At 42.4% G+C, this 25533-nt stretch overlaps 2 protein-coding genes across 2 annotated transcripts; one reads left to right on the top strand and one right to left on the bottom strand.

Moving 5' to 3' along the window:
* Nucleotides 1-55: 55 nt before the first annotated feature.
* chm (CHM Rab escort protein) lies at nucleotides 56-9893 on the bottom strand. Its single transcript, XM_026358223.1, has 11 exons — nucleotides 9804-9893; nucleotides 8272-8338; nucleotides 7261-7333; nucleotides 7024-7148; nucleotides 6738-6847; nucleotides 6571-6623; nucleotides 6202-6348; nucleotides 5942-6058; nucleotides 5677-5788; nucleotides 5364-5586; nucleotides 56-1126 (listed from the first exon to the last, which is right to left on the bottom strand). The coding sequence occupies exons 1-11, from the start codon at nucleotides 9853-9855 to the stop codon at nucleotides 1033-1035; spliced, it is 1173 nt and encodes a 390-aa protein (XP_026214008.1). The 5' UTR covers nucleotides 9856-9893; the 3' UTR covers nucleotides 56-1032.
* A 5237-nt stretch (nucleotides 9894-15130) lies between these two features.
* LOC113161036 (dachshund homolog 2-like) lies at nucleotides 15131-25533 on the top strand. The gene is made up of 12 exons (XM_026358528.1): nucleotides 15131-15647; nucleotides 18573-18682; nucleotides 21673-21804; nucleotides 22003-22134; nucleotides 22211-22365; nucleotides 22446-22593; nucleotides 23102-23152; nucleotides 23487-23629; nucleotides 23774-23921; nucleotides 24567-24692; nucleotides 25020-25079; nucleotides 25437-25533. Exons 1-12 carry the CDS (start codon nucleotides 15139-15141, stop codon nucleotides 25472-25474), a joined length of 1752 nt encoding a protein of 583 aa, XP_026214313.1. The 5' UTR covers nucleotides 15131-15138; the 3' UTR covers nucleotides 25475-25533.

The raw sequence follows: 25533 nt of genomic DNA on the forward strand, positions 1-25533 counted from the left end.
AACACTAAATTATTTCAAGAAATCAGCTCCTGTCGACAGTGAACCCGTGGTTGTTAATGGGACATGGTTTTTTAACACTTTGGTTTTCCAGGTTAAACTGTAACCTGGAGGCTAACAGAAGCAACCTGCCTGAAGGAGATATGCTAATGGGCTAATGTCACCATGACAACACATGATGTGTGTGTGACCTTCTATAGGTGACCGGTGTGTGTGTCAATCAATCATCTGATCAGGCAGCTGACGAGGCAGCAAATAAAGATAGAGAGACTCCGTCAGACAGAGAGAGAGAGCAGGGAGGTGTGGAGAGGACGGGAGTCATCTATCAGAGAGAGGGGGTGGGGAGCGAGACGGGGTGATGAAGAGGATCAGAGGTTAAATTATGAGCTCATTTCCTCTCCATAAATGGAATAATTTACTGATAATAAATTATGGTCCAATCAGAGCTGCTAACAGAAGGTCACAGATTCCAACAGCTGCTGTGTGAAGCTGATGGTTCTGATCAGATCTGGATCAATACAGACCAGAGACCAGAGCAGCTCAGACCCAGAGTCTGAATCTGTTCAACTCTACAACTCAGTCTCTGAAAACAGCGTGTGATCAGTCTGCACCAACACACCTCTGAGACCCACGTGGTCCAAGTCGGGACCAGAATCCAATTCATCTTAATACGACTTCAGCCACAGTACCTGCCATTGACTCCACTTACCTGTGGTCTTTCAGACACATATCATGAACGTGTTAGTGGATGGATCTCAGGTTGAAAAGGTAAATGTCAGGTTTATAACCAGGCGGTGGATACAGACCATTAATACTAAACCTTCTCCAAAGTTCTGGAGTTCGACCCAATCCAGCCCACATGGAAGCTGTGAATGAGTTTCCTTCATTCTCGGATTCTTCTGGACACAATAACTGAAACTCAAAAGTCACCGAGTTTTTCCAGAGGAGAAAATAATGCTCAGCACCATCGGAGAGTAATCCTGAGTAACAGCAGTACCCACGGTACTATCAGCAGTATTAGTTCTACCTTCACAGTCAGCAGCATTTGTACCTGTTGGTGTCCTTATCGACCAGCAGACAGTGAACCGAGTGTCGCAGACAGTAGATTCCTCCAAACACAGCACACATCCTGAAACACAGTCACAGGTAAATCACAGCTCGTTTACAGGTAAATCACAGCTCGTTTACAGGTAAATCACAGCTCGTTTACAGGTAAATCACGGCTAGTTTACAGGTAAATCACAGCTCGTTTACAAGTAAATCACGGCTCGTTTACAGGTAAATCAAGGCTAGTTTACAGGTAAATCACGGCTCGTTTACAGGTAAATCACAGCTCGTTTACAGGTAAATCACAGCTAGTTTACAGGTAAATCACAGCTAGTTTACAGGTAAATCACAGCTCGTTTACAGGTAAATCAAGGCTAGTTTACAGGTAAATCACGGCTAGTTTACAGGTAAATCAAGGCTAGTTTACAGGTAAATCACGGCTCGTTTACAGGTAAATCACAGCTCGTTTACAGGTAAATCACAGCTCGTTTACAGGTAAATCACAGCTAGTTTACAGGTAAATCACGGCTAGTTTACAGGTAAATCACAGCTCGTTTACAGGTAAATCAAGGCTAGTTTACAGGTAAATCACGGCTAGTTTAGAGGTAAATCAGGTGAAAAAGGCAGTTCTAGAGATATCTTTGATCAGGGCAGCTTTAGGGCTACATGCAGGTGTAATTAATATTTTAGAATCGTTCCATTTAACACATTAATGAAGTTTCTGAACCTCTGATGAATGTTGGGTCTAATTCTGAGTAATGGTATTATATCTGTAATATACCTTAGCACAGATTAACAAGTACTGTCTTAATACCATATAGTACATTTTAAAAATAAAAGCCTAATTAATCTTAATTAAACAGGACAGTGTTTCAGGGGACATCTGCATTTGATTGACAGGCATTACAACCAATCAATGAGCTGTGGCTCATTTTAGTCCCCCCCCATCTCACTAATTAATGGCATAATCAAATTACAGCTCACTTCATGAATCACATTAAACAGGTTCACAGGCACTCGTCGACCTTTTCTAACACAGACGTTCAGTGACACACATTTACTGTGTCTGTCATCACGGCTTAATTACACAGTGTGGTCGTCTCCGAAGCATCAGAAGACACTGAGCCACATCGCACACAAACTAATGGGGTTTGCTCGGCACTAATGTCAGTGTCCTTGATTAAAAGAAAACAAAGCATTAATTCTAAACACAAAGAAAAATTATAACACACACAAACATCAGGTGTGTGTAACATTTCTGAATCAACTGAGGAACTGAGACAGTTTGAGTTTAAAGCTGATGGGACTATGACTTTAATAACATCACATGAAATCTGACGACTTTTAAAGTCAGTATCACACCGTTCAGTCAATGCGACTTTTTGGTTGTGAACATGAAGACATGTGACATGGGAATATTTTAAGTTAATTTTTAAAAAAAGGGTAAAAAAAAAAAAAAGGTTCCAGGACTGATGGGACAGAGCCGCTTCAGAGTCAGCATGAGTTTATATATATATATATATTTAGAGTTTACTGACTCAGTGGTAGACTTAAGAAATGTATTAGGATAAAATGAAAAAACACACTGTAAAAATAAACCTTATTGTGAATTTTTATTCCACTAAACAAAAGGTATTTAACTGCACCATAAACGATACCAAAGTAGCTATGTTATGTTTCTTGTTAAAAGTTGATCTTACTTCCTATCCACAAGTTGTTACACAAATTCACAAATTGTAGTTGGACTCTAGTTAGACCCAGGTCATCTACAATCTTGGATTAGAAGTGAACCAAAATTATGTTATGTTATGTTATGTCAAGTTAAATGAATTATTTCTTAGAGTTCACTCAACTCGTTAAATTAAGTTGATAAAATTCAAAACAAATGAGCATAGTGGTAGACTTTTCAGCATGCATTGGAAAAGGTAGTTTCTAAGCAATTGTACGACCACCTGTGCAGCAATAACTTGTATGAAGATTTCCAGTCAGGATTTAGAGTACATCATAGCACAGAAACAGCACAGGTAAAGGTCACTAATGATCTTCTATTAGCATCAGACAATGGTCTACTCTCTATACCTTTCTTGTTAAATCTTAGTGCTGCATTCGACACTATAGATCACAACATTTTATTACACAGACTGGAACATGTCATTGGAATCAAAGGAACAGCACTAGAGTGGTTTAAATCGTATCTATCAGATAGATTCCAGTTTGTACATGTTAATGATGAGTCTTCCATGCACAGCAAAGTCAGCTACGAAGTTCCACAGGGTTCAGTGCTTGGACCGATTCTTTTCACTTTATATGTCCCCCCTTAGGCAATATTATTAGTAAAAACACTCTATAAATGTCCATTGTTATGCAGATGATACCCAGCTATACTTATCTATGAAACCAGGAGAAACTGATCAATTAGTCAAACGTCAAGCTGCTTAAAAGACATTAAGACCTGGATGTCCTCCAATTTCCTTCTCCTAAATCCAGACAAGACAGAGGTTATACTGTTTGGGCCTAAAAATCTCAGAGACACCATGTCTAATCACGTTCTCACCCTTGATGACTTAGTATTGGCCTCAAGTACTTGCAATACTGTAAGAAATCTCGGACTTATCTTTGATCAGGATATCTCCTTCACTTCATACATCAAAGAAATCTCTAGAACTGCTTATTTTCCCAGCAGAACTCTCCGTTCTCAGACTGCAGGTTTACTTGTGGTTCCTAGATTTTCCAAACGTAGAATGGGAGGCAGAGCCTTTAGCTACCAAGCCCCTCTCCTGTGGAACCAGCAACTAGTTCAGGTTCTGGAGGCAGACACCCTCTCCACATTTAAGACTAGACTTAAAACTTTCCTTTTTTATAAAGCTCATAGTTAGAGATGGATCAGGTGACTCTGAACCATCTCTTAGTTCTGCTGCTATAGGTTAGTCTGCTGGGGGACCTCTACTGATACACTGAGCTCCTCTCCTCTCTCCTTTCTCCTCTATCCATTCAAATTCCACCATTTCATATCATTAACTTTGTGTCTTCTCTCTCCTGTAGTTCTGTTTCCTCCTCTCTCTCTCCCTCTCTCTCTGTACTTTTCTGCAGGTATCCTCTGCCTGGAGCTGTACATCTCCAGAATCCAGTTGACCTGCCCAATGTTCTTGCTGCTTCTTGTTGTTTTTGTTGCCTGCTGTTCTTTTCTCTCTTCTCTTTCCACTCACCCCAACCGGTCGAGGCAGATGGCCGCCCACTATGAGCCTGGTTCTGCTGGAAGTTTTTCCTCTCCACGGTTGCCTCTAAAATTTGCTCAAATGGCATTATTGGGTTTTCTATATCATTTTTTGTATAACTATACTCTGTAAGGTCTTAAACCTTAAACACTGTAAAGTGCCGGGAGATGACTTCTGTTGTGATTTGGTGCTATACAAATAACATTTTATTGAATTTATTTTCACACAGTATAAACTATGTGAAACATGATAACGGTGAGTGTTGAGTTCAGTCCCTACCACAGTTCACTTTCAGTTTATTAAAACCACTGGGTGCAGCTTGACATGATTGTTGTGTACTTGTTTGGTACATTTAGGCACAAACAGAAGCCAGTTCATTATGTTAGATGCAGTTGAAGTTTTTCTTCAAATTAACAAAGAACATTTTAAAGAGTATAAGTTAATAAAACCATGAGTAATTAAATCTTACAGTGCAGTTTTATTAGTGTGTCATGTTTAAAATAAACAACTGAGATGTTTTTTGTTGACATGTGCATGTATATTAATGTCTCTGTACATGTTGATATGTTGACATGTGTGTTAACGTGTGTGTGCTGACATGTGCATGTGTGGTAACAAGTGTATATGTTGACATGTGCATGTGTGTTAATGTGTGTGTATTAATTGTGTGTCTGAGCTGAGCACTAATATCCGGTAATATCTAATGTGTAAATGAGCCGAGCCCTCGGCGACACCCTCCTCATTAATATTCATGGTTTAATGAGACATCAGGATTACAACTGAACTGTGTCAGCAGTACTACGTTTAGTATTCACACTCATGTTATTTATAAATGTAGTAGTAGTAGTAGCAGTAGTACTAGAGGTAATAATAGTAGAAATAGTAATAGTAGTAACCCCCCCTCCCCTTGAGGCGCCAAGGGTTCAGGGTTCAGCATCTTGTCCAGGGACACTTTGTGTGGCCAGGGATTGGGGGGAAGCGAACTCTAGGGTTCGTAGACAACTGCGGACTGCCCTACCAACTGAACCACAGTCGCCCCTTAGTAGCTTCAGGAGCAGGAGTAACAGTTGTAGTACTAATACTAAAGGTACTACAGTTTCTTACCTACAGAAACACTGCGGGATCTCTCCAAGACCATAGACAGGAAACAGGAAAGGTGTGTTGCCGTAGCGACCCAGTGAGCGCAGGAAGTGACGTGTAGCAGCAAGCCCGTCCTCTGTAGGTGCATCCTCTGTCACCATGGCAATAGAGTGAAGTAGGAAGTGCTCTAGATTTTCTCCAAGCTTCTGGTCACGAAGGAACTCCAAATATGGCTGACCATTATAGGCTGGAGGTAGGATACCGGACTACATTACCCGCAAAGCCCTGCTGCTAATATCTGGATGATGTCAGCAAGTAGATAGGTGAGACGTCTCACCTTGCTGCTGCTCCGTCTCCTCCACACAGGAAGTTAGGAAGCGCATCAACTTCCTCTTTTCTACCACAGACAGCTGACGACTCGCAAACACATCAGCTCTGCTGCACGGCACCTGACAGACAGACAGGTAACACGTCAGCTCTACTGCACGGCACATGGGAGACAGACAGGTAACACGTTAGCTCTGTTGCACGGCACCTGACAGACAGACAGGTAACACGTCAGCTCTGCTGCATGGCACGAGAAACAGAAAGGTTGTACGTACTTGTTCTATGTTGCCGTGGCGATAGGTGAGTACCCTGGATACGTTCTTGAACTCTGCGTATCGACTGACGTTTGATTTGATGAGCAGATCGACCAATGAGCCCCTAGAATACATCAGCTAGAAGTGGAGGTAGAATTTAACGTCTGTCTGTTAGATTTCGTTATTTAATATTTCATATGATGTCATTTTATATGTGTTGTACTATAGGAGTATATAGTACTGTGTGTATTACAGTACTTTGTCATATGATGCTTTAGCACCTTAGAGACAAGGTCGATGTTGAACCTGCGTCCCTCCTTAACCAGGTGAGCATAGCTGATCTTCTTTCTGGTTGGCTCCGATTGGCTTTGAGCAGCAGATGGGTGTGGCTTGTCAGCATCTGACTCCTCCCCCTCCATGTGGGCATCCTGCAATTGGGTGAAACATCACCCTGTTATCCATGTGTACCCATTACCTGTCCTGCTGTGAAAGGCTGCTAAAGAACAGTAATAACTAACAATTAATTAACTGATCAGTGACTGATCAATTATTGATTTCAGGTGAATACACCTGAAGTGTTTTGTTTAACACCTGAAGTTCAAATCTGAGCCACTGTAAAGTTTCTCTCCACTGATCCTTCCTTCCCTCACCTGTTCTACACCTGCTGTTTCCTCTGTTTCTTCTTCTTCTCCTGAATCTGGAACTAAACAAAAAGACTTCTTCAGACTCTTTCAGCTGGTTTCTGCTCCGACTGAACGTTGCAGATCTGCCACAGTGAAGAATCTGTTTTTAACATGGAACTCTGTCCCAAACTTACCTGCAGATTGTTCCTCTGATGTTTCTGCAGCAGCATCCTCGTCCACACCTTTTTCTTCTTCTGTGGTGTTTGGAGGATCAGGACTCTTAGCTTCCTCCTCATCTTCCTGACTGAGAAAAACAATAATTAATTCAGTAATATACATGTCTTGGGATCAACCTGTTCTGTGTCCAGCTTAAAGATAACACCACAGATTTTTACATCTTTATATAAAAGTGCAGATAGAAAAGGGGTCTGACTACTTCCTGAAGACAGTGTGTGTTAATAAAGAAAACTAACAGGTTACCTGGTGAAGGAAAACACCTGCAGGTTCCTGATGGAGGCAGCATCAGGGTTGGACAGGTAGATCAGTTCCTCCCCATCCTCCAACAGACTCGACCAATCATGTGCCTCCTCTAGTTCAGGCTCCTCCTACAACACACACAGGTAACTACGACCTCACCTTCTCCATCATCATCAGCAGCAGTAAAATCATCCATCTTTATGTTTTCAGCAGCCAATCAGAGCACAGCGCTGCATTCACCTGATGCTGCTGGATCCAGGTGAGGAGGCCGGTGAAGGTGAAGCTGGCCCAGTTCGCTGCGTAATAACTCCTCCTAAAAACACACAAAGAACAATCCTTTCACAATACAAGCCTGCAGCTGACAAACGTTGGAATACATTACACTGTTTTTAGTGGATCTTAATATTTCATTTCTAGTTTAATAAATTATGAAAAAAATCCAGAATAGAACAGAATAGGAGGCAGAGCCTTTAGCTATCAAGCTCCTCTCCTGTGGAACCAGTTCAGGTTCTAAAGGCAGACACCCTCTCTACATCTAAGACTAGACTTAAAACTTTCCTTTTTTATAAAGCTTATAGTTAGAGATGGATCAGGTGACTCTGAACCATCTCTTAGTTCTGCTGCTATAGGTTAGTCTGCTGGGGGACCTCTACTGATAAACTGAGCTCCTCTCCTCACTCCTTTCTCCTCTATCCATTCTAATTCCACCATTTCATTTCATTCCAGAGTCCAGTTACTGGTCCTACCAACCTGTCCAGTGTTTTTGCTGCTTGTTGTTTTTTTTGCTGCCTGCTGATCTTTTCTCTGTCCTCTTTCCACTCAACCCTACCCGGTCGAGGCAGATAGCCGCCCACCCTGAGCCTGGTTCTACTGGAGGTTTCTTCCTCTAAAGGGAGTTTTTCCTCTCCACTGTCTCCTGGTGCTGCTCAGTGGGGTTTTTGGTTTTCTATATAATTCTGTATACAGTTATATTTGTAAGGTCTTAAACCTTAACCTTTAGCGCTATACAAATAATATTGAATTGAAAACTGCTCATTTAAAATGTTAGTGTTTGATTTTTATGCGATTTCTCATATTTTTTGTGTGTACAATCATATATAAATATAAGTGCCAAATGTCTTAATTTGTGCAGGTTTACATTAATTATTAGAAACACTGATGTACAGTTTAATTACAGAACATTTGGACCATTTATAATAATGCATTTATTGATTGATTATCAATAAGAATATTAATGTTACCAGTACCGACCTGTCGACGTGAAGAACTCTCTGTCCGACTCTGGAACAGGCTGCTGCTACCACTGACTCAGCAAGACCTGAACACACAATGAAAATGAATTCACTCCATTCAGTTAGTCTTTGTGAACATCTGTGTTCTGCTGTCAGTCATGTTAAACGAGTCACAAAACCCTTCAACAGAACCTCTCCACATTAAGATAAGTGTTAGATCACATTTCTATTTAAATAATAATGAAAACAGTCTCTTTAATTCAGTCAAACACATGTCTCAAGACATTCAGAGACCAAGTGATTTAACATCCAGTGACCTGGTGAAACAGTCACTACCACTAACAGGAAGAAAGGAGAGGAAACAAGGAAAGGAGATTGGCTGGGGGATAAATCAGCTCCACTCTCTCTCTCCTTCCATCCCTATGTTTGTGACGTCGCTCGCCCAAGAATTTATCTCCCTCTGCTGCCAGTGCAGACACTGATTTATCACACACAAGAATTAGCATTAGTTGAATTATGATTAGATAAACACAGCGTTTCTCTGCAGCTTTGTCTCAGTTAAACAACTTTTCCCTACAACTGACATCTGTAAAGTCCAGCTGTAAACGCTTTGAAAAGTTATCAATACTGTACATTAAAGAAAATGTTTCTGTTACTGTGAAAATTAAATATCAAACAAATGTAGTTGGTACAGAAACAAAGAGGAACTGAGTCACTGAGCATCATCATGGCTCCTGTTTGTTTCCAAACAGAACTCAACCTTCAGCATCAGCTCCCGGAGACTCCAGCAAAGTTAGATGCTGCTGTATTGACCGACTGTGAGAATGTGTATGTGTTATTCAGAATTTTCTGAAACTTCAGCACACATGTTGATGTTACATCTCAGTGACCTGAACCTATCTCCGCTGCTCGGCGACTTTCTCCAAAAAATCCTCTTTAGCCCAATTTTACTGAGCAGCGATGTGATAATATTCTGTTTTACTCTGCTGTACCGTTTCATGTTGTTGTTATGTGGCCTGTTACAGGAGGATTACTGAGGCAGTGTGAGACACTGATAGTGGTGAAGAGACAAAACTACAGATAAAATCTGTAAACTGATGACAATGCTAACTGTTAGCATCACAGTAACGTCAGGTGTCGTTCACTTGCTAGCAGCACAGGGGGGCTAACGTTAGCACCAGATGCACATTGAATAAACAAACAGAGCTGACATTAGCTGTGGAAACAGCCCCGTTAGCCCCAGTGCTAGCGGTAACACTCGCCGACACCGACAGCAGCAGCTGTATTAACGAAGCGATGTTTATTCACGTTTGTTTACGGCTGCTAACACAGCAGTCTGACCGTTAGCTGCTAGCCGCTGTCGTTAAATATGAAAAGACCGTTAGCCTCTAGCTAACACGCAGGCTAACTCCAGTCTGTGTCCCCTGTTTGGATCGGTTTAATCCAGGGTTCCAGGACGTTTTGGATTAAACAGCAGTCAGACCAACCAGAGACATGTTTACACACATAAACCAGGTCATAATATTCTAAAAACGAGAGGGATTTCTGTACCTGTGCCCAGAATGACGACATCAAATTCAGACGGTAAGTCCTCAGCAGCCATGTTGGTAGCAGGGTAAAGGAGTCACGTGACGGGGGCATGGTTAGCAATAGTAAATAAAGGTCAATATAAAATAAGCATGTCTCTAATTATTTCTATGGTCAAACCACAGTAGTGCAGATGATGGACTACAGCAAATCATACACTCCAGAATTTCCCCACAGCTTTTAGAACTTGCAAAAGTAGAGGAGGACAAGAAAAGGAGACATTAAGGAAAGGAGAGGAGAGAGGAAAGGAGAGATGAGAGGAAAGGAGAGGAGAGGAAAGGAGAGAGGAGAGGAGAGGAAACCAGAGAGGAAAGGAAATGAGAGAGGAGAGGAAAGTAGAGCTGAGAGGAAAGAAGAGAGGAGAGGAAAGGAAATGAGAGAGGAGAGGAAAGGATAGAGGAGAGGAAAGAAGAAAGGAAAGGAGAGAGGAGAGGAAAGAAGAGATGAGAGGAAAGAAGAGAGGAAAGGAAGTGAGAGAGGAAAGGAAATGAAAGAGGAGAGGAAAGGAGAGATGAGAGGAAAGAAGAGAGGAGAGGAAAGGAAATGAGAGAGGAAAGGAGAGAGGAGAGGTAGAGGACAGAAGGGTAAAATACAGAAGAGGAGAGTTGAAAGAATAATAGGCAGCAAAGCAGAGAACAGAACTAAAGAAAGTCACGAGATGAGGAATGAAGGAGATGAGAGAAGAGAAAGAAACAGAAGAGAGCAAATAGCAGAAAAGAGATGAGAAAAAAGCAGAAAGAGGAAAGGAGATGAACAGAGACAGACGGAACAGAGAGAGTCAACTGATATAGACAAGTCAACCCACCTTTGTCTGATGTAAAAGCCCCTCTAAAGGCTGAAGTCAGGCCTTTCTTTTTCCTAAACAGGTCCATCAGGCCTGAAGAGAAACAGTCAAGTGCATCAAAGAAGTCCTCTCGAAGATTTGATGATCTGATGAACTTGTTACGAACCACTGCCACTCAGTGTTCACCACTCCTGGATGATCATATGTACCTATTTTCCATTTGGTTTATGGTTCGCCTGGCTGTCTGATGCTATTCTGGAGACTTCCTGTAATTATTTAGGGGAGCACACGTTATCAAATACTTTATACGCTACCAGTCAAAAGTGTGGACACACATATGAATGAACATGTTGTTCACAAAAAGATACGTCTTCAGCTGTGTTACCATCATTGCAAAAGAGTTTTCAAACAATCAGTAAAGTTTGATGCTGAGTGAATTGGTCAGGTGCAGTTGACAGCAAAGGAAACTAAATAAATAAATGAAGGGTAATACTTGATGTTTTATCTCATTTCGGCTCATCAGTCAACTTGGTTATAGGTTTTGTCTTTTCATTTTCGGTTTTGGTCATTTTAAGGGTTTTGTTAGATGTATAGAGGTTTTTTTTTTTTACATATTGGCTGCTCTCCTGTGTGTGTTTCGTGCTCTCTGTACTTTTCTGCAGGGATCCTCCTCCTTGGAGCTGTACATCTCCAGAATCCAGTTGACCTGCCCAATGTTCTTGCTGCTTGTTGTTGTTTTTGCTGCCTGCTGTTCTTTTCTCTCTCCTTTTTCCACTCACCCCAACCGGTTGAGGCAGATGGCCACCCACCCTGAGCCTGGCTCTGCAAGGGGTTTCTTCCTCTAAAAGGGAGTTTTTCCTCTCCACTGTTGCCTAAAGCTTGGTCAAATGGGATTGTTGGGTTTCCTATATAAATTTTTTGTATAATTATACTCTGTAAGATCTTAAACCTTGTGTACACTGTAAAGTGTTTTGAGATACCTTTTATTGTGAATTGTCGCTATACACATTTTTCAATTTCCTCAGTGACAGAAACAGAGTGTCAGAAGGAAACAGGAGAGTCAAATGCTAGCTGTTATTGATACTCTGGGTTGACACCAGAAGAAAAGGAGAATTGCTAGATCCATCTCATTAGCATCTCCTGGTCCTCGCGTTCCTTGTTGTTCTCCAGCCAAGTAGATTCACAGAAGAAGAACTAAAAACAGTGAAAATTTATCAGATGGTCTTTGGAGAAAATGCAGCATTTTACACTACGGTCTTGTTCACACATGGAGATGATCTGAAGGCAAATTGAGTCTCCAAAGATAAATGAATTGTCCAGATCTTGATGAATTGATCAGACAGTGTTGAGGAGGACATCATGTTTTTAACAACAAAGTCGAGGATCCAGCTCAAGTCAGAGAGCTGCTGAAGAAGATCAACTCGAAGGGTCATCTTGTTTTCTGGTCAGGTTAGAGATCAGCAGCATCTTAATGTGACTCGTGTTATAATTTCCGTAGCTTCCCAGCCATTATCTTTTATCTATACATAATACCTTCTGAATTTTTTGCTTTCCTCTCAGCATGTTTCCCACCTGCATCTGGTTTTTAGGACAACCAATCCGTCTTATCCTGTGCTGTTCAGTTTATATACATTTTATAATATAATAACTAATAAACTGTCTAAACTATATTCTGTTCTAACCCTAACCCTAACGCTAGTCCATGCATGTAAATCCTACCTGGTTCATGACAGAATCCATTTTAGTGAGTGCACGTTGAGTATTAATGCATTAAGCACTGGGACCACTGACTGACTGTTTCACTACCGACAATGTAGTATATGTTATACATTTTCTATTTATATATACTTATGTACAATATATTATTATAAATATAATATACACATTCATAAATACTGTATGTGTGTCGCTACATGTATATTGTAAGTAAGAATAGTTACAGATTGTCATCATCAGATGGTCGATAACCGTTTGATCACTGAGACACTGCTGGAGGCTTGGCAACAACTGCTTCTTCTTCTGTGGTGCTTTTTAGCTCTGCCAAGTCCTTCACACGCGCACACACACACACACACACACACACATTTTTGTATTGCAATCGGTGTGAGGACACTTGACTGCTGTCACGTTAATCTACTCTGTTTCTATTTTTAATTATCACATGTACTGCCTCACCCTAAACTAACCGAAAACTCATTCTAACCCTAAAACCCAGTCTTACCCTCTTTAAACACCCTTCTCGTTGTGAGAACCAACTAAAACGTCCTCACTTTGTAAAAAGTGAGTCCTCAGTAAATAGTTAAAAATTCTTGCTGGTCTCCAACCCCCCCCCCCCCCCCCCCCCCCCCCCCCACACACACACACACACACACTCACACACACGCAGTAAGTGATGTGAAGCCAGAAACACAGATTGTTCCATCTTGTTTCTTCTTGATGCATCTTAAAAAGACCAGATGGTTAAAGACATCTTCTTCTTCTACATAATTATTATCACAATCTGTCTAAATATTGCTCTGATGAAATTTGACCTGATGGTGGCGCTAGAGGAAAATGTCAGAAGATCACCAAAGGTACTACGATTCGCCCTGAACGTCAGAACCAAGATTTCCTGCTCACGTCTGAAGTAAAGACTTCCTGCTCACTAGAACCCCTACCACCCCTCAGCTGTCCAAGAACTGAACTCTCGGCCCCCTGTCCCACTGCCCCCACCTTTGGTATTTTAAACAGCCCTTTAATGTTTTATATGATCAAATGTCTGCAACCACTGAAATGCACTGTAATTAGTTCTTCCATTATTTTACAATAACAAATCAACTGTTTAAATTTTGTTGTATTGTTCAATGACAATAAAGACATTCATCAACTGAATGCACAGGTCTGAAACCAGATCAAGTGTAGGGATCAGGTCTGGTGAACTGACCAAACCAGATAATAATAAAATAATCAGTAATCTGATTACACGTTAACTGATCTCTCTGTGTGTCTGCAGCTGTTCAGTCTGTTGGTGAAAACGTTTAAAGAGCGTTAAAACGAAAAACAAAGTCTTCTTCTTTTAAATCTTTGCTGGCGCCTCTTCTGTTCCTCACATTAAACAATCTTTTGTAGCTCGTTAGTGCGAGGTGTTAACGAGGGCTGTGAGCTGATAGGACAGCTCTGATCAGCTGCCAAATCATTTATGACTCGTTTAGAAACCTCCAGAGAGAAAGAGAGAGAGACATGAAACAACAGGAGTATAGAGAGAATATTATAGAGAAAACACAGAGTGGAGTTTGGTGCTGGACACTGACCGAACTGGTTTCTGTGTAACTGTGAATATTATTCATCTGTTTCATAGGATCTAGGGGATGAGATTCAGGATCAGGACCAGGATTATCATGAGGAGGATTAGGATTAGGATTTTTTTATATCTTTTAGTGACTTTGACTTCACTGGCTCTGAGACCAATTCACGGCTCCTACTCGTAATAACATGTTCTGTATTTTCTCCTGTATCAGTTCGACAGGTCAATAAATGATGTGGATTTTTAGAAAGGAAGACTTCAATCGTCATATGTCACAATGAAATTGGTCCTCTGCATTTAACCCATCCCCCTGGGGGGAGTAGTGGGCAGCCACATACAGCACACAGGGAGCTAACATGAACAGTCTCAAGGACACACCTGGTGTCTGTGACGGGGTTTGAACCACAAACTTTCTGCATCTATAGCCAACGATCTACCTGTTGAACCACCAGGCTGCTTTGATGTATTCAGGTGTTTTCTGCTGACGGGTAATCTGCTCTGCAGTGTAAAGGTTAATTTGATGCTTTTAATTTGAAACTCGGCTGATGTATGAGGTGGAGTTTCGTTCAGCTCCATCAGTCTTTTCTACTGAGGACGATAATTACATGAATTAATGAATTCTCTTTAGTGGAAACAGAACAAACCAGCTCAGTCGATTATTGTCCACACAAAGGTAAAACGGCCTAAAGGTGGAGAGAGACAGGTGTAGTAGAGACAGAGGTGGAGAGAGACAGGTAGAGGGAGACAGGTGGAGGGAGACAGGTGTAGTACAGAGAGGTGGAGAAAGACAGGTGTAGTAGAGAGACAGGTGTAGAGAGACAGGTGTAGTAGAGAGACAGGTGTAGTAGAGAGACAGGTGTAGTAGAGACAGAGGTGGAGAGAGACAGGTAGAAGGAGACAGGTGGAGGGAGACAGGTGTAGTACAGAGAGGTGGAGAGAGACAGGTGTAGTAGAGAGACAGGTGTAGAGAGACAGGTGTAGTAGAGACAGAGGTGGAGAGAGACAGGTAGAGGGAGACAGGTGGAGGGAGACAGGTGTAGTACAGAGAGGTGGAGAGAGACAGGTGTAGTAGAGAGACAGGTGTAGTAGAGAGGGCGGGCGGAGCACGGCTGATCAGAGAGGGAGGCGGAGACTCTTGTCAGTGTCAGTGGCGGGAGAACCGCTGATGAAAACAGAAGAAGAAGAACAGAAAGAGAACTCCAAGTCCTTCTCCTTCTTCTTCTTCCTCCAACATGGCGGGCTCCTCCAGCACCCCTCTGTCCCGGACCTCCACCCCACCCACCGACCCTCTCTTCCATTCGGACCCGCCTTACAGCGCTCCTAACCCGGCCAGCTCTCCGCACCTCCCCGCTGCTCGCCTCTCCGGAGCTTTCTTGAGCGGCAGAGTCCCGGTCAGTGTGAACGGGGCGAGCGGCACCGCGTGCGGCGGAGGCGGCGGCGCTCCGCACACCGAGTGTAAGATGGTGGAGGTTCACGGGGTGAAGGTGGCGTCGTTCACGGTGAACGGCGTGGAGCTCATCTGCCTGCCGCAGGTGTTCGAGCTGTTCCTGAAGCACCTGGTGGGGGGGCTCCACACCGTCTACACCAAGCTGAAGCGGCTGGACATCAGCCCGGTGGTCTGCACCGTGGAGCAGGTCCGCGTCCTGCGGGGGCTCGGTGCCATCCAGCCCGGAGTGAACCGCTGCAAACTCATCACCAGAGCCGACTTCGAGACGCTGTACCGGGACTGCACCAACGCCAGGTGAGCCACTGCTCCTCCGGGGGGAGGCAGGTGTTTATTTATTAAAGAATGATTTTTAGCTGATTTAACAGGTAAACTGGAGAATCAGAGCTTTTCTGGTTTGTTTCATCCGAACAAAAAAAATGTCTTTAAAACACAGAAAATAGAAACTCAGAGTTTTTCCTTTAAAACTATTAGTACATTATTTTTCTATTTGATAATTTGATTTTAATAATTAAGATTTTTTTCATTTTTTATATGTTTATAATGATCATTGTGTTTAAAATCCCAACATGAAGATCTGAAAGCTTCAATCCAGAAGAAGAGAGACTGAGTCCCGGATCTATAAACGCATCAGATATTCATTAGAAATCAAATAAGCCGCTCTATGCGGGAGACCGGGGCTCAAATCCTCCAGCAGGGTCTGTAGGCAGGACCCCCCAACACTTACTCAGCCTTGTGGGTCGCTTTGGATAAAATAGTGTGATAAATGTAAATCAGATGATCTATGAGGATGTCACGGTTTTATTATCAGCTTTAACAAAATCATTTCTTTATTTATTAGAAAAACCTAAAGAGCAGGGTTAGTGGAAAGAATGATTGAACTGTAATATTCACAATATGAATATAAAGTATATGTATTAATAGAAGAGAGAACCTGTAGTGTTTAACAGAGTCCTGACCCTTGAGCTGTTTAACGTGTTAATAACAGAACAAATAGAATTGAATCAGAAAATCATTAAAAACCAACACAGAGTGTTGACGAACTGAACACGTGTCAACACATAAATCTGATTTCATGTAACCACACATTTATTTATTCAGGTTTATTTTATCCGCAGAGCTGTGGAGGAAGACTCAGATTGAACAAGTAAAACAGGAGCAATAAAGTATATAAAGTAAAAGTACTCATTATACAAGTATCTAAAGTAAAAGTACTCATTATTCAAGTATCTAAAGTAAAAGTACTCATTATTCAAGTATTACTGATGTATTGATTTAATGTTGCTGATAACGACTAATAATATGATGTATTTTCTTAAAGTAATCAAATCTTTTCTCATACAAGTATCATAAAAGTTATCTAAGTACAGTATTTGAGTACTTAGTTACTTCCTAACACTGCAGTATAGTTACTGTTAGTTAATTAGCTATAAATTAGTGGAGTACTGCACCTTAACAAGAGCTTACATTTTTTCAATTAATGGTTTATCAGAAACTTCTTCAATTAAAATAATTAACAGTTAATTGATCTTTGATGTAATAACCTGAATCTTAGGAAATGATCACATTAAATTTGTTCAAACTGTGAAATTCCACCCTGGAGAAGTTTTAACTCACAGAGGCAGAAACAAAAGTCATGATGCTCCACACAAACAAACACACACACAGTATTTCAGTCCAGATCAGTGTGTGTGTGTGTGTGTTTAATCACATTTAGCTCAATTACAGCTGAATGTGGATCAAAATGTTTTTTTTTTCTCATGATGAAATTATGTAAATGAGCTTTAACTAATTATGGATTAAAAAGAGTTGTGTATGTGTGTGTGTGTGTGTGTGTGTGTGTGTGTGTGTTAAAGTGTTAAATCCGTACTGACAGTGAATCACAGCTTTAATGTGAACAGGCTGTTTGAGTTAATCTGCTCTAATCTCCTCGTTCGTATTAAGCTGATGACAGTTTGTTTGACATGTTGGGAGTTGTTATATTATTGTTTATTAAAAAATGCCCAAAGACAAATTGCAGAGCACCTGGAACACATCCACAACCAAGTACTGAAGCAAAACAGAGGGCACCATCTGTGCAGGAGTCCAACACAAAAGCACTGACCTCAAGCAAGATGCAGTGTCTCCTTTACTGGGGCAGGAGCCCCAGTCCCAGCTGAGGTCCCCACAGAACATCACAGAAAAGACAAGTGCTTCAGCTCACGGAGGAACGAGGGCAGAACACAGACCATCTGTGGTGCAGGACGCTGCTCAGACAGCAGCCGGGTACCGATCACCCCCTGCTGGTCGAACAGAGGAGGGAGTCTGCTGATCAAGACCTGGAACACCGGATGACACCGACAGCAACTGATGCTGTGTATTATACAGTAAAGAACCCGGTTCCAACAGTTCTACCTGTGGAAAAGTCACATGACTTAATGACGCTCCCGCTCAGTGCACCAGAGCACCCCCCGCCCACACACACACACGTCCCCCACTGTGATATTAAACACTCAGCACTGAGGAATTTAATTTACTCGGGTCAGTGCGGGGTCACAAACCGCTGAGGCAGCAGTTTCTGCAGCTGTGGTTACTATGACAACCAGCTGTGTGGTCAGTCACATGGGGAGTAAGTAATCTGATTACTTCAGGATAACAGAGTGACCTGTGTGATATCAGATGTGGTGGAAAGGAAACTAAATAATTTTGAGGTACTTGTACTTTACTTGAGTATTTCCATTTTAAGTTACTTTACCTCCACAAGTATCTGAAGCTTTAGTTACTTTACAGTTTTATTTACTTTACAGATGCAGATGATTAAAAACTGACTCTAGAACCCATTCAGACCAGTACTTTGAAATCAGATCTGACCTAACTATAACCACTTTAACCTCAGTAATTACAAGTACTTGTTGTAATTTGAAGAAATAAACTAAGAGTGAGACTGAACTGTACATAATAAATATTTTAAAGACTCTTCGTGATATTTGACGTCACATGATTCTATTTAAATGTGATATTTTACCAGCTTCCTGTGCGACTCTTAAATCTGTCCCCAGGGACAATCGACACTGACAATGAACAAGCTCCAGGAGAGAGAGAGATGAAACAGATTAATTCATGAGGAACCTAAGATTCAAACTGAGCAGAGCAGCCAGCAGTGGCTCATTATTTAAGGTGGAATCCACTTTGTTTAAGGCGGTCAGCAGGTTTATTTGAGGTGTTTTTTGTGTCTTCACTCAGCTCTCGACCAGGTCGTCCCCCTAAACGGACTCTGGCCTTGGCCACAATGGCGGATGGATCCAGAATCCTCCCACATGGTCTGCTGAGCCCCGCCCTGCTGTCCCAGACAGGTGAGTCAAACCCCTACCTCTAACCCCACCACAAGTCTCCACTGTCTGAGATCCGAAAAAGTCGTCACTTTTTCGGCTAAACCCACATTAGGACTGTGTGTGGACTGGGTCTGTTCTAGACCTGTTTTAGTCTAGGTCAGGTGGTCCGTTCTGATGATGTCACCTTGGTGTCCTCATGAGGACATAATGTAAACAAACCCTTTATCCTGAAAGTAGTTTGGTTTACTGAGTTCCTTCTGCAGCTTTCCACCAAACTCAATTCATTTTTTCTTAGTTTTTCTGAATAAAAGATTCTGCACAGGAACCGTTGGAGCGGCTGGTCATTGCTCTTGTTTGTTGGTTTAAGGTATGAAGCAAATTACGTTGAGTTTAAACACTGGAGGAAAAAATTAATACTGATATTATTTAAAGAAATAATTCTCTTTTAGCATTTTGTGTGAAAACTGTAAATAAGATCACACAAGGGTCCCAGTGAAGTAAAAATTAAAGAATAAAAAGTCTCCAGACGTAATAAATATTGTGTCTGCTGCAGAGTCACATCTTAATTTTATTCTTCTTGCAGAGGTGTTTGCACAGTGAACTGATATTTTTTTACCCTGAGTTCAGTCTGTCAGCCAAATCTGAGCCATCACACACACTGACAGTGATTAGAGCTATAATTAGCAGCTTAATTAGCAGATGTCAGGATGACTGACAGATCGGAGTCTCACCCGGAGCTGCGTGTGTGTGTGTCTGTTTGTGTGTGTGTGTGTGTGTCTGTTTGTGTGTGTGTGTGTGTGTGTCTGTTTGTGTGTGTGTGTGTGTCTGTTTGTGTGTCAGACCCACAGCTGATCCTCATCCCACTGACTGAAACACCTGACTCTCATGAACAGAGGCTCTGGTCCAGGGGCCCTTTGACCTCTGACCTCAGACTTACTTGTGGTTCAGCACTGACACCAGAACAGAACTAATTTAAGTAAAAACATGTTGTGACTGGTTAAAGAAACAGCTCTGGTTTTAGCCTCATTTTAGACGAGGGTTTAGTACGGTTCGTGGACAGGTGGTCTCAGGTCCCCTGTAAACCTGCAGCGTTGTCTCATGCCGTCCAAACATTTAAACTGAAAACAGACGAGAACAGTCGAGTCTTTAATGTTTGTGCTTTAATCCATCGCCTCAGTGGTCACAGAGAGAAACCACATACCGACCCCCTCACCTCCGTCACCTCCTGACAGATGTGACAGCCTAATGAAAACACACACACAGAACACCACATATTAAAACACACATACACTCTGGGTTTTATTAAAAATGCTCAAACTGCCACATTTCTTGACCGAGGTCAGAGACGAGGAGATCAAACAAAGAAGAAAATGATTAACTCACGCACACACACAGTTAATTAAATGTTTTAAAGGTCGAGTATAAACTGAGCATAAAGTCTCGTTGTGTTGCAGTCGTAGACACAGTCCGAAAAACAAAAGAACCTTTCACACAGAGATATTCCCAGCAAGTCGATTCTTTTTGTGGGAATTTGTTCATTTACACTGAATCAAACAAAGTAGAGACGTGACGTTTAACTCGCAAGTACCGCTGTAACTGTCAAAACCCAGGGGAAACCCAGAGACTCTCTAAGGATCACTACAACGTGCAGCATGCTGGTTACTGGTTAGGGTTGGAGAAGGTCAGGGTCAGGACGTGGGTCATCATTTCTAACAGACCGGTCTAAAGCCGCCCTGACGGTCATTCTCGACATTCTGAGAGAAGTTTACCTGGAATTAAAGTGTGTGTTGATCAAATAGGAAACAGTTTAGTTCCTTCAGCCTTTTTCACTGACAGGAATTTAAACGCAAACACAATAAATTTATCAAAGTGACGGGTTTATTAACTGTGTGTGTGTGTGGATTAGGGCAGTGTACCGTTGTAGCGTGTTTCCCCAGCTGAAACCTCTGTAATAGAATCTGTGGTGTGAGAAATGATCCTGATACTGAAAATGCAGTTTTATGTATATTTCAAATAACAAAGAAGACGTGTATCTGTGTGTCCCACGAGTCCTGAAACCGTGGCACTGCAGTGTGGACCCTCATCTGATCTCTGATGGATCAGAACCTGGGCAGCTGTGTTGAAACAGTTTTAACGGTGATCAGCAGAAAACTGCTGTAATAGACCCTAAAATAAGTAGAATGGATGTTACCACAGGTTTGATGAGGCTGGATTCATCCTATGTTAAAACAGAAGTGCTGTAGATATCATTTACATGCATGAACTTACTGCTGCACACTGACAGTAGTCAAAGAGCGGGAATCTCATTCTACATCTGTTACAGATTCAACACATTTTTGATGATCCACACCTTCTGATACATAATTACAGGAGGAGATACAAATGTTAATGCCCACTGAATCACATCCAAACAATTACTTTGAACAAAGGATTCATCAGTTTGAATACTACAGAGTAGTCTGTGCTAAGATGAACGCGTCCTGGATTCTCTGAACCTGAGAAACACCTTCAGAGAAGAAACATCAAACTAATATGAAGCCAGTTTCTAAGTCTCCTGATGATAATTGTTCCAGTTTCAGAAGCTGAAAAACGAAAAGAACAAAAAACCTGCAGGGAACTGAGAGAACAAAAAGACCAAAACTTTTCTTAGTGTTTTTCTTCATCTGAGGTTTTTAATGAGCCGGAGGGATGGAGGGGGAGGGGGTCGCTGTCCATTCGTTAGGAGTCCCTCGTTAATGCTAATTTAATTAATTAGAGGCAATTAATTGGGCCAAGTGGCTGCGGGAAGAGAGAGTTGGTTGAGAGAAACCGACAGTCACTGGAGACCGAGAAGCAGCCGGAGTTATTAATTATTGATCAGTTAGAAACCTTCACCCTCCTCCTCCTCCGTCTCTTTAACATTTGGGATGTTTATCAGATTCATAAGTGTTATTATCATTATTGTTATGTGAAGAAGTGTGACCCATAAACACCTGGAGTCTGTCTCACCTGGCCTGTGCTGCTCTCTGCAGGTCTGACAGCGGCAGCGATGGCCGAGGCTCTGAAACTGCAGAAAATGAGGATGATGATGGGTTTCCACAGCAACAGTAATCAGCAGCGACATCACAACGGAGCTGAGTTGGATATGGAGAATGAAGACACAGGTGTGACATCATCACCAGGCCAACCAAGTAGAGCTGGTCTTCGGGCTGTGGGCGGAGTTTGATTCTTAAGACAGAAGTGCTGCCTTGAAATTCACTTGTCTCCTTGTTTCCTGTCTCCTTCCTCTTTGATTATCTTTTCTCTCCTTACTTCCTCTGCACTTTTGTCAACTCCTTGCCGCATCTCCTTGTCTCCTGTAGGAGACAATGAAGGATCCTGGGAGAAGGAGCAGCACCTCCTCCCTGTTCCCTCCTCAGCTGTAACACCCCCTGCTGGTGCAGCGTGTCTCAACCTCAACACGCTGCAGCAGCACAGTTCCTTATTGGCTAACCGTAAGTTACATGTAATCAGTGTTAGCTTAGCATAATAGCATGTGATACGTTATACATTTTTCTTCCACCTCCTCAGGTCTCTCTGATCTCCCTTTTATGGTCATGCCACACCCCCTGCTTCCTGTGGGCCTCCCTCCTACCAGTGTCGCCATGGCAATGAACCAGATGAGTCAGCTGAGCAGTTTGGCAAACATGGCTGCCGTGTCGCAGGTGGAGACTGAAGACAGCAAAGTGAGAGCTAACACTACTAATGCTAATACCGAGAATGCTAACGGGCTAATGCTAACAGGCCTAATGCCAACTCTGTCCAGGAGGAGTGTCCAACAGAAAGTCCTTCCCCCTGTCCCTCCCCCAGTGATGATGAGCTCCACCCCCAGGAACCTAATAGCCAATCGCCTTCCAGAGCATCTTCATCATCCTCGTCGTCACCTCCTCCTGCAGCAGCGTCACCGGAGCCGGGTCAGTACACAGCACCAGCTCGTGCATCCTTTATTTTTCCTGCACTGCTGCTGCTATCGAGTTTCAGGATGAGCAAAACATCAAAACACAGTTTCAGAAATTTGATACCGTTGATTGATCTGCTGCAACTTGAACTAGTATTAATGTTGTTTTTAGCTTTATTAGCTAAAATAGATAAAACAAATCATCTTTTACTGCATGAGATCACAGTTTCTGTGTAATAAATTCAATCGTAATAATAATAATTATTATATTGAAGTCTGTTATCAAGCACTTCTGACTGTGACCACAGGCAGCTCTGTCCTTGAGAAAATGGATATAAATATTGTTATTTGCACTGGAACATGTTCTTATGATTTATTATCTGAACCATTAGAAGAGTCTTCATAAAGGTATGTTGCTGTATCTCTGAAAGTCTAATGTCAAGAGACAAACTGTTGTTGGGTCAGCAGATAAAAACCCTGATGGACACGCAATATTCTGATCTAAACGAGTGTTTGTGCCACAGACAGGGAGATCGCAGAGAGAGAAAACATGAAAAAGGTGTTGAAAGAAAAAGGTAAGAGTGTGTTTCTGTATTTATGGGGACAGAGCAGATGGTACAATGTCCTGAAGCTTTCTGATGTTGTTGTTGTTGTGTTTGTCAGATTGACGGGTTTTTTATTTATCAGAGCTCCACTGGGTTTTTGCTGGTTATACAACGTCTGGTTGTTTGTGCCGTTACACCACAACACCTGTGTTTAGAAAAGAAACAACTTTGTTATTTATTTTTATGATTATGAGGAATCCGAGCTAACATGGGCATCACAACCTGGAGGGGGGCAGTCTGCCTGATCTGAACCACATTGGTGCCATGTTGTTGGACTGTGTCTTTACTTTTTCTCAACCTGCAGATGACATTCTGATGCCCCTCCCCCTCCTAAAACCAACCTATGAAAAGCAGCCACTGTCAATCAACCACGCAAACCCCGCCTTTACTCCGTTTCTATTGGCCGAGGGTCTGTCGTCTATGGAGACACTGCTCACCAACATACAGGTGCTGTTGTTCTTAACACACTAATTTGAGAATGTAGAAATGATAAATAGACAATAATGTGGAGACACTGACAGATATGATGACGCAGATACAATAAGATGGAGACGAAGAAGCAGAGATACTGATATGTTGGTGATATCTTAGGGTCTCCTGAAGGTGGCAGTAGAGAGCGCTCGATCCCAGGACAAACAGAACCAGCTGCAGAGGAAAGACTTAAAACTGGAGCTGGAGCGAGAGAGAGACGCCCGGCAGACGCTACAGAGACAGCTGAGCTCCGAACTACAGACCAGAGGTGAGACGGTTTTAACTACAGGCCAGAGGTGAGACGGGTTTAAACTACATGCCAGAGGTGAGACGGGTTTAAACTACAGGCCAGAGGTGAGACGGGTTTAAACTACATGCCAGAGGTGAGACGGGTTTAAACTACAGGCCAGAGGTGAGACGGGTTTAAACTACAGGCCAGAGGTGAGACGGGTTTAAACTACAGGCCAGAGGTGAGACGGGTTTAAACTACATGCCAGAGGTGAGACGGGTTTAAACTACAGACCAGAGGTGAGACGGGTTTAAACTACATGCCAGAGGTGAGACGGGTTTAAACTACAGACCAGAGGTGAGACGGGTTTAAACTTCATGCCAGAGGTGAGACGGGTTTAAACTACATGCCAGAGGTGAGACGGGTTTAAACTACAGACCAGAGGTGAGACGGGTTTAAACTACATGCCAGAGGTGAGACGGGTTTAAACTACAGACCAGAGGTGAGACGGGTTTAAACTACAGACCAGAGGTGAGACGGGTTTAAACTACAGGCCAGAGGTGAGACGGGTTTAAACTACAGGCCAGAGGTGAGACGGGTCCCGGGGACTAGAACTGTCTGTCTGTGGATTCACCGTTAATTGAGGAACTTCTTCTTTAACCGTCGTTTCCGTCGTTGGTCCAGTGTCGATACAGAGGAGACTGAAGAAGGAGAAGAAGGCGAAGAGGAAGCTGCAGGAGGCGCTGGACTTCGAGTCGAGGAGGAGGGAGCAGGTGGAGCGAGCGCTCAAACACTGCGACTCGCTCACAGGTGAAGAACTTAAAGCTGTGGACAAAGTATTCAGATAGTTTTGTGTCGTAGTACGACAGGATAAAAAACTTTATCAGTGGTTTAGTGCAGTTTGAAAGTTTTGGAATGAACCGAAGCCGAGCTACTTTAAATTTAACAAATGTGCTGAAGTAAAAACGAAAAATCTTTGAGCAGAGTTTGAAGAATTTAAATACTTGTTACAGGAAGTAAATGTAATGAAAGTAAAAGTACTTTTCCCTCACTGTTGTTAATATGTTAAGTAAAAATATGTGAAGTGATTTTAGTCTGTAGAACACGGAGAGCGACGGTTGTTGTGCTGTTTTTCAGACGCTGTGACTCCAGAGAGCGAAGGAGAAAACAAAGAGCGGGAAAACTCTGCAGCTCACGGTAACGAATCCAATGTTAATTCAGATAATTAGAGCAGAAGGCTGGAACCATTTGGACAAACTCGGATCAGTCCCCAAACTAACTAAACTAAGTGTGTGGACTGTGAAATTTAATCCGAGTTGACGCAGCACTAAACTGCGTGTACTGTGTGTACTGCGTGTACTCTGACGGGATAATAAGACTCATCGATCACTGCAGACACGGAGCCGCCAGCTGCTGCTCTTCTGCTCTTCTGGTCTCTGTGCTCAGTCGTCTCCTCGTCACTGAGATTCACGTTCAATTATTAAAATCACCAAATCTGTTTTTATCGGAATATGTGAAATGTACTGAAATTGTTTTTTACTTGTGTTTCTGCAGAGAACAGAACGTTCACCAAACCTCCGCTGCTTTTCTGAGACCTTGATGAACTGACTGAGGTGTGAAGGACTAAATACTCAAACTCCCATCAGCCCCC

The sequence above is a fragment of the Anabas testudineus genome, chromosome 10, assembly GCF_900324465.2.
Source record: "Anabas testudineus chromosome 10, fAnaTes1.2, whole genome shotgun sequence".
Classification (NCBI taxonomy): domain Eukaryota; kingdom Metazoa; phylum Chordata; class Actinopteri; order Anabantiformes; family Anabantidae; genus Anabas; species Anabas testudineus.

What these genes read in the sequence shown, in the direction of transcription:
- chm (XM_026358223.1), bottom strand. Translation starts at nt 9,855, where the DNA reads ATGGCTGCTGAGGACTTACCGTCTGAATTTGATGTCGTCATTCTGGGC. An exon ending in TGTCGTCATTCTGGGCACAG is followed by an intron (nt 8,339 to 9,803) that starts GTACAGAAATCC and finishes TTGTGTGTTCAG; the next exon opens with GTCTTGCTGAGTCAGTGGTA. An exon ending in ACATCGACCTTGTCTCTAAG is followed by an intron (nt 6,059 to 6,201) that starts GTGCTAAAGCAT and finishes CTCCACTTCTAG; the next exon opens with CTGATGTATTCTAGGGGCTC.
- LOC113161036 (XM_026358528.1), top strand. Translation starts at nt 15,139, where the DNA reads ATGGCGGGCTCCTCCAGCACCCCTCTGTCCCGGACCTCCACCCCACCC. An exon ending in CGGGACTGCACCAACGCCAG is followed by an intron (nt 15,648 to 18,572) that starts GTGAGCCACTGC and finishes GTCTTCACTCAG; the next exon opens with CTCTCGACCAGGTCGTCCCC. An exon ending in AGCAGCGTCACCGGAGCCGG is followed by an intron (nt 22,594 to 23,101) that starts GTCAGTACACAG and finishes TTTGTGCCACAG; the next exon opens with ACAGGGAGATCGCAGAGAGA.